The following is a 13,042-nucleotide window of genomic DNA, read 5'->3' as shown; positions in this document are numbered from 1 at the left end:
GGCCTGAAGCACGTGATCAGATGGAAAATATGCAGGGGTTCTGAGAAACTAATGAAGCTGCTCATTTCCCTTTACTTGAGAAGCAGCATGAGATAAAGGAAACAATTTTGATGTACTGCTCTTGTTCCAAACTATTGTTTAGGCTTTTCACTGGACTGTTTAAAACTTTGAAATCCAGTGATGGTAGTGACAGTTCATGAAAACACTTTTGGAGTACATAAAGCTTCAACTTGACAGATGATGTTTCCAATGGCAAAAACTGAGGTTTTAAAGCAGAAGTAGCAGATTCTAATGACTAATCACTCAATCTACCATTCTGTATCAAAATCTAATGTATTATTATGTATTATCTAATGTATTATTATTATGTGTTTCTTCTGGAGGCAGTGATTATGTTCTTCTTTTAATCAATTATTCAATCCATTTATCAAATACTTCTAAATTTCTTTAAATACTTTTAAGTTCTTATAACCTCACTGACAGTTTATTTCACAGTTTGCAGGTAAAGAGACTCCTTTGTTTTGCCAGTACATACTCAGCCAACTAACACATCCTATCTTTATTTTTTTTTGAGAATTGTTGTATTTAGTTTCAGTTTGATTTTTGAAACCAGAGGAAAAATCACTATTATGATGTTGACTCTCATTAACTTCAGTAGGAGAAAAATTGCAAACTTTTAATGTTTAGAGATAGTAAAAAGCTGTTTTAGTTCCTATGTAAAACTGGAATTGTGCATGTCAGCATTTTATAATTTAAACACTTATTCCTGTTTTGTGTAATTTCTTTGAGATGTGTCTTTTTGAAGATCGTAGGCTTGAGTTAAGTTTAACAACCCCCCCCTCAAAATTTTCTTCCCATTTATATTTCACACGTACTATTATCCCATATCAGTATAATTAAAGGCAATAACTGAAAGTAGGATGTTAAAACTTCTTGAGCTCTAAAAGGGACAATTCCTTAAGGAAAAAAAGAGAGAGTGCCATTATATGTGTTCTGCCATCTGGTGGCATAACAAGAAACTGATTTAATTATGCACATATACAATTTTGTTTTATAGTATTTTTAAGTATCGTGAGTAAGTACCTACCACTTGGTACCTACTTTGAAAATAGACTCTGGGCACACTTTTCACAATGCTAGGAGGTTTTACAGAAAGGCTGTGTTGCCTCATTTATTTTTAAACAAAATGTTTGAATATTTTGAAACGTTGTTTGATTCCTGTGTATTCCACACCAACATGTTATCCTACATAAAATATATCTGAGATTCAAATTCCAGGTGGGATGGAAGGAAAAATAAGTCATCTGCTGTTTTGGATTAAAAATGATGAGAGATTTGGAGAAAATATGTTAGGTACCATAAAAAAATGTTTAAAAAATAGTAAGGGACCATTGTACGTTTGTTATGCTAGCATGAACATTCAGTTATGCTCAATTTATTTCCCTTTTGAAAAGCATGTATAGTGGTAGATAAGGAGCATATTTTGGCTTTTTTCTCTAGTAATCTTAAGGGATATGGATTACCATATAAAAGTTCTATATTGTGAGTGAATATATTTGGGGGGAGAGGAGGAGTATGAGATTCTCAGATTCCTTTTACTTTAACATTCTGCTTTCTAATTTTGTGTTTTCTTCAGTTTTCTAGAGGTTTTAATCAAAGTCAGAAACAGGCACAATGATGTGGTTCCAACCATGGCACAAGGAGTGATTGAATACAAGGAAAAGTATGGCTTTGATCCGTTTGTTAGTAGTAATATCCAGTATTTTCTAGATAGGTTCTATACCAACCGCATCTCGTTCCGCATGCTTATTAACCAGCATAGTAAGTACTTGTTATTTATTTATTTTTACTTTGGAAGGGGAATTAGTTATTGCTTTTAAACCCAAAGATACAGCACTAGTTTGGTATTTCTCACTCCAGTGACTTACTTTTAGTATTCTTAAATTAAGATGGTATAAGTTCTACCACCTTGAAACCTCAAAAAACTACAGAAACATGATCCACTAAGTAGAACATTAGGTCTTCCTTCCAAATTTTAGACTTGTGATAAAACTGTGTGCTCTGTTTTGTCTTGCTATTAGATACAACTTAAAAAGTGGTATGAGCTATTTTTGGGTATTAATAAAGTAATTGCATCTTTATGCTTGCCAGTCTGTTAAAATACTTTGCAAATGTCATCCTAAAAAAACAGTTTACCACCTCTTCAGTTTTATCACGTTTTGGACTAATGTTTGTTCACTATGCATATTTTAATAGCTAAGTGCTTTTCAGCATATTATAATGTATCTTGTAGTTATCTGACTATTTCACTTATTTTCTAAAGGAAGGATGTATTTATAACATTCAATTTTTATTCCTTCTTTAAGTAATAAGTGTTTGAGTCATTTTGACTTTGCATAGATCTTCTTTCATAGGTTTGTACTGCTAATATAAAAATCCTACTTTAGTATTCACGATAGTTTAAAAGGAGTTACTTGTGCAGATCCAAGTAACTAATAGTTTGAACAGTATTGATTATGAACCACATCAAGTTAGGGTCAATGTTGTGGTTTTATATAGTGTGTCTTTGTGCTGTTGGTTCTAAAGTTTAATTTTCTGTCCAGTATTTTGTCATTCATGACGTTAGAAACAAGAATTCATATCATGTAGAGAAGTTGTACGAGGGTATGTCATTACCAGTTTATGTTCAATCACTTTAATTTTTTTAAATATGAATAATGACTATTATGGTTAATGGATAGTAAGGCTGAAGGGATGCGATGAATAGAATATTCATTTTGAAGTCATGACAGACTCAAAAATAAACAACTGTACGTAAATGAAAAAGACCCCTATATGGAATGTGCTAACAACAAGTAAAATCTCCTTTCTGTCAAATTTCTTAGTTCCAATAAAAACACACAAGTTGTACAATTTAAATTTATATGTAATATATTACATTGCTGTAGTTAAGTTATGGATGGTTGTGTCAGATTTAAACAGGATTTGCCTGATTTTAGTTTGCTCAGAGTTCCATTAGCTAAACATAAGCAGCTTAATTTGAACTGTAGGGATTTGGCATGGATATTAGATGAAACACTTTTTTGCGGCACTTAAAGAAAAATAATAGGTACTGGAGGACAGTTGACAAATTTATTGATACTTTATTGACAAAATGATGCTCAGGACTAGAAATCTTTTTTCTACTTCTAGCATACAGTTCCCATCTGTTCTTATCTTACTGTATGTAACATTTCCAATGTTGCAACTGTTGTGAAGAGTGAGTGTAGTATTTACAATTCTGATTGTTATTTAATCTGTTTACTTTAAGGAAATGATGAGAGTTTTTCACTTTTCCTACACGGACATACCGTTAAAGACTATTAGACTCCATTGTTTTTATATCTTGTATTGTATTAGATATTGTAAGGTATTATGACTAAACAAATTTCTATGTGACAGTCTTGATCATGAACAAGAGCATTGTCAGGGACTATGTCTTTACACCATAATATCAAATCTTGTCATATAGTATATCCTCTGATTTTTGTTTTTTTCTGTACTATCTCAAATATAATACCTAATCAATTAACTGCTAACTTCTTTTCTGTTAGCACTACTTTTTGGTGGAGACATTAATCCTGCTCATCCCAAACATATTGGTAGTATCGATCCTAATTGTAATGTTGCTGATGTAGTTCAAGGTAAGGAAATGAATGTAATATTTCTGTTATGTTTCAGAACCCCAACACATGCATGTCTGTTTACAGTATTTAGATAAAAGGCAATAGGTGGGTTATCTCTGTTTATTACTCCTTATAGTTTAAGGGTGCGTTTTAAAATAGTTCCTCAGCCATGTACATTTTTTAATGCAACATGCACCTTTTCCCCAGAATCCAGTTGCTGAAAATTGGGGTGCATGTAATAAGCAAGGAAATATGGTTATAGCAGTTTCTGCCTCTTTCAGGAGAAAGTGAGTAATGCTGTAGTGCTACCCCTGAGGCTTCCTAGTTCGTGGCTGGCTGTGGACATTCCCAGTCTTACCACCCCACTGCCGCCTTTCCCTCCTGCTTTCTCCCCTGGAGCTTACCAGTATTTTTAAGGAAAGATTCCTCCCCACGCAAACATTCTGCCTTTCAAAAACAGCGCTTATGGGGCTAGTGTATGCATAAAAATATGGTACGGCCAAAAATATCAAGGATTTCTAGTCTCCATCCAATCTACAATTCTAAAGCTAGTAGGCTGTTAAATATAAATAGAAAGACAAAATTATAACTGGAATCTATCTGTCTTTTATATACAAAGTAGCATATTTTTTGCTCTCTCTCATGTATCTACTCATCCTTACTAGCTTTCCTTTATAATTAATAATGTTAAAATGTAATTGTTATTCTTAAAAACTTTGTTTGAATATGTACTCTTCAGGTAATCCTCTCTACTTGACACGACTGCTAGAACAAATAATTGGTTGTATGGAGACTCTGTTCTTGTAAGAATACCTTAGAGGCCTACTTGAATTTAAAAAAAGTCAGTAAAACAAGGTTATAACGTGGGCATAATTTTCAGGTAATTTGGATGCATCTACATAGTATAGTGCAGTTCTATGAAGAGCTACCCATGACAGCTTTGTAATGTAACTACCTCGGCATGGCATTCTGCCAAGTCTATTTAGCCTGAATAGAGCACTTTCCTGGTGTGGGTATTCTGGTCTCTGTACATGAGCAGTTATTTCTATGTGACACTGCACTGTGTTGTGTAGACATACCCTTGAATGCTTTTGGCTTTGTCTTGGGGCCTTACAAATATACGGTGTCTTTATATAACTTTGTCTAGTCATACAGTGATGTTCTCGTGGAGCATTTGTGTGCATATTGTATATGTACATGTAAATATTTCATATACAGGGGATATTAATATGTACATTTTTTTTTCATTTGAACCCTGATCTAAAACTATAATTAATAAACTGTGCCAGGATGATGGTACATTGGAATTAGAAGTTGTGGCATTGTATTTTTCCTGCTGGCTCTTAGGCTGACAGGAACTAGGAATTTTTGTAAACAGAAGGCATTTTATGCCCTTGAGAGGAAACATTTATTTATGCTATTCTCTTTTAAACTCTTCTTTTCCCAGCGTAACTCAGAGTTGATTGGTTTTAAGTTGTGTGACCACAATGCTGTTGAAGAGTTGCAAGAAATAGAAAAGAACCGAATGGAGGGCCTTGTAGGATATTAAAGATTATTAATTGCTTTGAAATTGTTATACCCAGAACTGTATTCAACTAATGTGCTACATTTATTTTATCAGTTGTAACCAGTTGAACCATGTGGAAAATTTTACCTAGTGAATTAGAAGCATTTGAAAATTTAAAAAAAAATGGCTTAAATATTTTCATTTCCCAGTTTGCCTTTTGGAAAAAGTGAAAATCCCAAGCTAGCCTTGTTTGAATGAAGAATTATATTAGTTAATGTGGGGGCTATTTCAAAAAACTGTATGATGTTTGGGCAAAATCAAACGGTTCTGGTAACCTCAAAATAAATAAGAAGTGGCCAGTTTGATATTGCCAGCAATGTTTTTCTAATCCCTTAGATACTTTTTTGGTTTTTCATTTAGGAGGTCATAAGCGTGAATTCATTGGTATGTATAGTAATTAAAAAAAAAAGCAACTTCATTTTTCAGAGTAACAATTACTGCTTTTTACAAAGTACTATTACATTCCAACGTGCTTTTAAGATAGGTAGTGTTTACTCCAGTTAGCTGATTTTTTTTTTTTTTTTTCTATATGTGGTATAATGGCATAGGTTGCCAGAGCAAAAAAAAAAAAGGAATTAGAAGAGATTCTTGATGTGTCTCTACTTTTATTTTCCTTTCCCAAATCACATAAATTAATGATACATTGTTAAAGTGAATCCTAAAATGTCAGCTACTGTTTTTTTTAGTAAAACATCAAATATTGGCCATTTTGGATCCAGCAATATTATTCACTTCAGTAGTTTTGTTATAGTTGATCAAGTAGTGTGGAGCCAACAGGAAAAACTGTCAGACTGTATCATGGTTAAAACCAAGTTACATTCACTGCGCCCACTACCTAAGTACCTCTAGCTTACATTCACCCACTTTACTTTTGTACAAACCGCACCAGAGGCACCAGATGTTATAGCCCAGCCTCTGACTCTTTTCCTAGAAGTTTATCCTGCCTTGCTGTTCATGGTCACACTTATTAGCAAGACTGCTACAAATCTTCAGGGCAAGAATACACTTCTTGTTCAAGCAAGGTGTGCTATGCTTGAACAGCCCGTGTAGAATTATAGAAAAAGAGGGCTGAACGGAATGTCAAGAAGTTTAGTTAGTACAGGGGTTTTCAACTTTTTGAGTCAGTGTACCCCAGTGGTTGGATGTGGAGCAGTGTACCCCTGGTGGCTGGATGTGGGGCAGTGGGGGGTGGCGGTGTGCAGCTGGGAGGGCGGGTTGGAGAGGGTAGCATGCCGCCAGATGTAGAGTGGCAGAAGCCACCACATGTGAGTTTCCATTGTTCTTCACATCCAGCCGGGTGGGCAGCGCCTGCACGGCAGCGTGGAATCGCGTGGCGGCACTCCGTCCCTGCCTGCCTGTACGTACCCCCTTAGGCCTTCTCAAGTACCCCTGGGGGTATGTGTACCCCAGGTTGCCATCCTCTGAGTTAGTCCAAACCCCTGTTTTAGCAGGATCATGACTTTCTAAAACAGTTGGGGGTAAACTTGGTAGACATGCAGCAAATTAGCCCTGCATCATCCCTGAGTGCCACTTCAGTCCTCTTGCTCTGTTTTCTGCTCCCTGACCCGTGTTCCCTGACCAGTCTGCTGCTCCGCTTTCTGCTCCCTGCCCTCTCTGCCACTTTGCTGCCTATCCCCTCTCCAGTCAGCCCACAGGTCTCTCTCTCACACAGGCTGCCTCTGCAGCGGATTGGCCACCCTGTGGATGCGAGGAGGCCAGTGGATGTAGTATACCTTGATTTTAGCAAGACTTTTGATACAGTCTCCCACAACATTCTCGCAGGCAAGCTATGGAATACAGGTTGGATGAATGGACTGTAAGGTGAACAGAAAACTGGCTGGAGCATTGGGCTCAAAAGATAGTAATCAATGGCTCAATGTTTTTATCAGTGACCTGGAAGATAGCATCAAGTGCACCCTCAGCAAGTTCCCAGATGACACCAAGCTGGGAGGAGTAGATGCACTGGAGGGCATCCACAGAGCCAGTTATCTCATCATAGAAGGCAGTCAGGTTGGTCAGGCATGACTTGCCTCTGGTGAATCCATGCTGACTGTTTCTAATGACCTTCTTCTCCTCCAAGTGCTTGGAAATGGATTCCTTGAAGACCTGCTTCATGATTTTTCCAGGAATGGAGGTGAGGCTGACTGGTCTGTAGTTCCTTGCAGAACTCTTGGTGAAACTCTTCTACAACTCATGGCACTCTGGAGAAGTCTCTGAGGACTGGAAGAGGGCCAATGTTGTGCCCAACCACAAGAAGGGCAGGAGGGAGGACCCGGGTAACTAAAGGCCAATCAGCCGAACTTCCATTCTAGGGAAAATCCTAGACAAGTTCATCAGGGAGTCTATCTGTGCTAAGCTTGCAGAAGGTAAGATTCTGAAAGACAGCAGGCATGACTTCATCGTGGGCAGGCCTTGCCTTACCAACCTCATCTCCTTGTATAACCAGGTAACTCACCACCTAGACATGAGAGAGCAGGTTGACTTTGTATACCTAGACTTCCAATAGGCCTTTGAGCTAATATCCCATGATGTCTCGCAAGGAAATTGGAGGATTGTGGGCTTAACTCCAAGACAGTCAGGTGGGTGAAAAACTGGCTTCAGAGATGTGGACAAGGTTGACAGAGTCCAAAGAAGAGCCATCAGAATCTTAAAAGGCAAGCCATACAAGGAAAGGCTGGGGGATCTGGGACTCTTCAGCCTGAGGAAAAGGTGGCTGAGAGGGGACCTGGTATACTAGGGAAGTACATCAAGGGCTTGGTGAGCAACTATTCACCAGGGCATCTGAGGGGAAAACCAGGAATAATGGCCACAAACTCCTGGAAGATCAATTCAGGCTCAACATTAGAAAAAACTTCTTTGGATTCAGGGTGTCTAGACTATGAAATAAGCTCCCTCCAGAGGTGATAAAATCACCTACCCTGGAAACCTTCAAGAGGAGACTGGACAGTTATCTTTCCTGCTTGGTGCAGAGGACTTGAACCAGTCCTTGAACTGAGGTCTGTTCCGGCCTTACAATCTATGAATCCTCTGTCAGACAGTTGCCTCCCACATTCAGTAAGGGACCCAAATTTTCCCTGGTCCTCTTCTTGCTACCGACATACTTGTAGAAACCCTTCTTGTTACCCTTCACATCCCTTGCTAGCTGCAACTCCAGCTTTGGCCTTCCTGACTTTATCCCTGCATGCCCAAGCAGTGGTCTTATACTCTTCCCTAGTTATTTGTCCAAGCTCATTACTTTGCCCATATTTAAGTTCATTACTTCTTGTCTTGTCTCCCATGGATGCAGAGGACAACTGATCACTGTCCTCTTTATACGAATTTCTTTTTCTATTGAAAGACTGTTAACCAGATTAGCCCCTCAGTTGTCTCTTGTCTGTGCTAAATAATCACAGTCCTTTGAAACATTTTTCATATGTCATGTTATCTAGACCTCTGATTTTTGAGGCTGTCTTCTGGACTCTTTCCAGATTGTCTCCATCTTTGCTAGAGTTTGGCACCAACATAGACTCAGTACTCTAGTTGAGTAACTGGATAACTGAACACAGTGGAAATGTTCCTTTTTGTGATTTCCTTACAGTAGTTCTGTTAATGCATCCTATTGTGCTATTAACATTTTCTTTTACAATATGGTTACATTGTTGGTTTATGGCACACTGTAACCCCGGATTACTTTCTGCAGTACTGCAATCTGGTCAGCCATTCCCTAGTTTATATTTGTACTTCTCGTTTGTTCCTTCCTTTGGACCACTTTTCCAATTTATCAAGGCTCTTTTGAATCTTAATATCCTCTTTCTAAAAGTGTTTAATCTCTTATCAATATATGGCGTCATCCAAAAATATAGTAAGCATATACTCCTTTACGTCCTTGAAGTCTCAAATTAAAGTAATGAACAGTACTGGACCTGGACAGGCTCTTGGGAAACCTGACTTGATATCTCTTTCTAATATGAAATTGGTGGGTGCATATACATGTGCAGTTAATGCAAAGGAATAAACTGGCAGTTTTTCGTAGTTTATAGGAAAGTTGTAGAAATTGGTGTCCATGAGCAGGTGTTACATTTGTGCCAGGGGAAAAGCCTTTTTCTCATAGCATTCTCTTGTTACCTTTAATATAATCTGCCAAAGAAACAGCCAACTCTCATATTTCCCCCATATCTCACTCACTCGCTCACCCCTGTTAAAATCTCCTTTTGTGAGGTTCAGTGTTTTCTTTCTGTTTTCTCTTTCATTTTTTTAGGCTCAAGAATTTATTTCATAATCACTGTGATTCAAGTTGCCTGACACCTTCAGCTTCTCCATCCAAGTATTCTGTATTAATAAGAAGCAAAGGAAGCTGCCCCTCCATTGGTTTCTCTCTCATCTGTCCCAACACAATCCAGGAGCTTGCTGGAGTATCTGCTCTGAGTTATCTTCACAGCAGATATTCCAATAATTAAAATTCTCCAAATTACATTTTATTTTTAAATGCAGTTAAATATCCAGATCAGAGGCACCAGGTCCTCTGGTTTGGATGTTTAATTACATTTTAAAAGAAATAAATAAATAAAGCTTTACTACCTCCTCTTGCTGGGTGAGTGGTCTGTAGTTGACCCTCACCAAGATAATACCCTGGGTGTTTTCTTCTTTCACTTAGGTAACTTTGATAGTGATTTTTGTTTCTTTTTCCATTGATAATATTCCCTCATTCACAGTACGACTGTGATATGGATAACATTAAAATGTGCATTGATTTCACATTTGTAAACCAATGCCTGAAAGTCAGTTTTCTGCTTGCAGCCTTTTTTACAGGAGGTATAAGATGAACTTCTCTGGCCTTTTTGCTTAATTCTGTGTTAAGTATTTTTTTGTTGTTGTTCTTTCATAGATGCTTATGAAACAGCTAAGATGTTGTGTGAGCAATACTATATGGTTGCACCAGATTTGGAAGTTGAAGAATTCAACGGTAATAATGTAGTTTCATTTATTTTAAATGATGTAAGAAATGCTGGATTTTTATTTTTTATATAAGCTTAATAAAAAGTAAGGTATCCAGGTTGTAGCTGTATTGGTTTAGAGGCAAAAGGAATCAGGACTCATGGTGGAGGTGATATTTTTTATTAGACCAACTAGACTTCTGCAAAATTTTTTTTTTTTTTTTTTTTTTTTGCAGAAATCTTGTTGGTCTAACAAAAGAGATACCTCCTCTACCATGAGTCCTAATAAAAAGTAACTAGCTTTCAGTTTTGAAGATAAAATTTAAATTATGGCAGAATTACAGAATTGTAATATTTTATATAGAAGGGGTCTTGCTTTTACTCACTTTCTAATTATCTTCCCTTCAAGAATAGTTAAGAAATTTGGGAGTTTAAACTCCAACAGTTTATACAGAAGAACTCCTATGTACTCCTACGCCTTTGTTTCATTATTGATGTTGAGTGAAAACTGCTTTGCATGGAATCAGATATCACTGTTAACAGCCACCTTAGCTTTTCTGAGCGTTCTCCAAAATAGAGATGTTCTCCAAATATTATTGTACTTCTGTATGGCTAACCTATGTTTCATTTTGAAGCATCTTTGCAACGATCACACAGAGAGCGATAACATATCTTTGTTACAAATTTGGATCATACCAGTAGATGGAGTGGACTGTGAGTCATGAAGACGATTTCTTGAAAAATGTTGCCCATTAATTGATGTTTTGTTTTCTTTCTAGCTAAAGCTCCAGACAAGCCTATTCAAGTAGTCTATGTACCCTCACATCTGTTTCATATGCTGTTTGAGTTGTTCAAGGTATCTCTACTGATTAGAGTAGCAGTTGTATTGCATGCTATATAATTAAAGTTATTTTCTCATAACTCTTGTAAAAATATGTATATAATATATACCTTTGGGCTCTTATTTATTATGCTTGGTCTTAGCATAGAAAAGGTGAGAATTTGGGGGGGATTATTTAGCTGTCGACCAATATGAAAAGTACAGCAGCACCTGCAAATGTATATGATGGCCTATGAGTATAAGCTTCCTTAATTAAGGGCATTTTATGTGATGAAATGTATAATGGCTTTGGCAGGGAACCTGCATCTCTGTGAATCAAGGATTTACTAAATTCTATTGTACTTTTATGTAGTTTTCAAATGGATATAGTTTGCAAAATAATTTCATGTTTGATTAGCACAAGTGCTGATTTTCTGCACTGTGAAGATGGATAGCCTTAGTGTTGTATATAATCTTTTGATTTCAGGTTGAACAAAGGTTCTTCATTCTACCTGGTTTTATAACCAATAAAAGTATTACGTTATTGACAATAAAATGTGGTGAAGAAATGCATTGATTTAAATGACAGTTAATTTGCTTTAAAGTGAGTTCATCTTTTCTATATCCCATTAAGTTTAAGACAACTTAAAAAACATTTTCCAGAAAAAATCAAAGAAAATATATCTGACTTCAGCATTAGTTAAAAAAGCATTATGGTAAAGTTAAGAGGTAAAGAGTATATTGGAATATGAAACATTTAATATTTTTTCCTTTGAACTTCAGAACTCAATGCGAGCTACAGTGGAGTTGCATCAAGGTAAAAAAGAAACCTATCCGTCAATTAAAACGCTAGTCACTTTGGGGAAAGAAGATTTATCCATAAAGGTAAATTCCTAATGATTCTTTAAATACTGAATCAGTTTTTGTAAAACTATTCATTAGTATTGTTTTCAATACATTTGTCTTCAATTTTATAGGACCTAAATTGTATCCTTCTGATAAGTTTTGGCACTTGTTCCATTTATAGTAATATTCATACATTTAAATATCATTTAAATATCTCTTGTTATGTATTTTGATATTGTAAACTTTATTTTTGAGATAATACTTCATGTTTAAATAAAACATTGACTTTATTCCATAGATAAGTGATCAAGGTGGCGGTGTCCCTTTGAGAAAAATAGACAGGTTATTTAACTACATGTACTCAACAGCGCCAAGGCCTAGTTTGGAGCCAACACGAGCAGTACCTTTGGTAAGCATTACAGATTCTGGTTCATCCCTGCCTTCTGTGGAGCATGAGTGCAACCGCATACCTGCAGTCTTGCTTCTAGAGAGATCCCATTCTCTACATGTAACTTCCTAGAAAGTGGATATTGTTAGTAATTCCGCGCAGGCAAATTGTGTAAGAACACTTTGCTTGTGTACTTTTTTGGTAGCTTACTTTTGAGTAACAAATTGCTTATGCATGGGTGTTCCTGGAAATAGGACCCTCTGTATACAATATTTAAAAAAAAAAATGAATGGAAACATTTTTAGGTAGCATGAGAATAGAATATATCAGCCTGTCAGTTTAGCCTAATTGTTAAGCTTCATTTGTCAATATTATAGCACTTCTGGAGCGGTGCATCAATGTATCAAACTCTTAAAAATGACTTGCATACAGGTGTAGATGCTGCCCTGGGAAATGGTAAAACCAAAAAAAAAAAAAAAAAGAATTGATGGGTGATATCATCATCAGTTAACTCTTGAGTTATTTGTCTGACGGGATTATTCCCTTTCCATAATTTTGTCTTGGTGAAAGTGATATAACTAGTATTATTCCCAAAAAAATTGATTAATGCCTTTTATTGTGGATGTCCATCTTCTCATTTTATTTGTTCTGTACAGTTTCTACCGCAGCCTGTATCCCATGTTAAATAAGTGTCAGTGTCTTGGGCACTTTTCACTCGTGCTCTTCAGTTAAAAATCCTCTTGGCTTTTCATAAAATTTCAGATGGTTTTGTTAGGGTTAGGGTTAAGGTGTATTAATTTTCTGTAAAAAAAAAAAAAAAAAAAAAAAAAAAAGCAAATTATT

General features: G+C 36.4%; 1 protein-coding gene across 1 annotated transcript in view; it reads left to right on the top strand.

Annotated features, from left to right (window-relative positions):
* The window catches only part of PDK3 (pyruvate dehydrogenase kinase 3), a 75,614-nt gene that overhangs the window by 47,609 nt on the left and 14,963 nt on the right, over positions 1–13,042 (top strand). The window contains exons 4-9 of the mRNA XM_019529158.1: positions 1,637–1,821; positions 3,594–3,683; positions 10,097–10,174; positions 10,925–11,001; positions 11,749–11,850; positions 12,110–12,220. Coding sequence (XP_019384703.1) covers positions 1,637–1,821; positions 3,594–3,683; positions 10,097–10,174; positions 10,925–11,001; positions 11,749–11,850; positions 12,110–12,220 — 643 coding nt within the window. The remainder of the gene's footprint in view (positions 1–1,636; positions 1,822–3,593; positions 3,684–10,096; positions 10,175–10,924; positions 11,002–11,748; positions 11,851–12,109; positions 12,221–13,042) is intronic.

This window comes from Crocodylus porosus, unplaced genomic scaffold (assembly GCF_001723895.1).
Source record: "Crocodylus porosus isolate Cpor-Errol unplaced genomic scaffold, CroPor_comp1, whole genome shotgun sequence".
Classification (NCBI taxonomy): domain Eukaryota; kingdom Metazoa; phylum Chordata; order Crocodylia; family Crocodylidae; genus Crocodylus; species Crocodylus porosus.
Note: the sequence above shows the minus strand (reverse complement) of the source record. Positions and strands in the feature narration are given on the sequence as shown.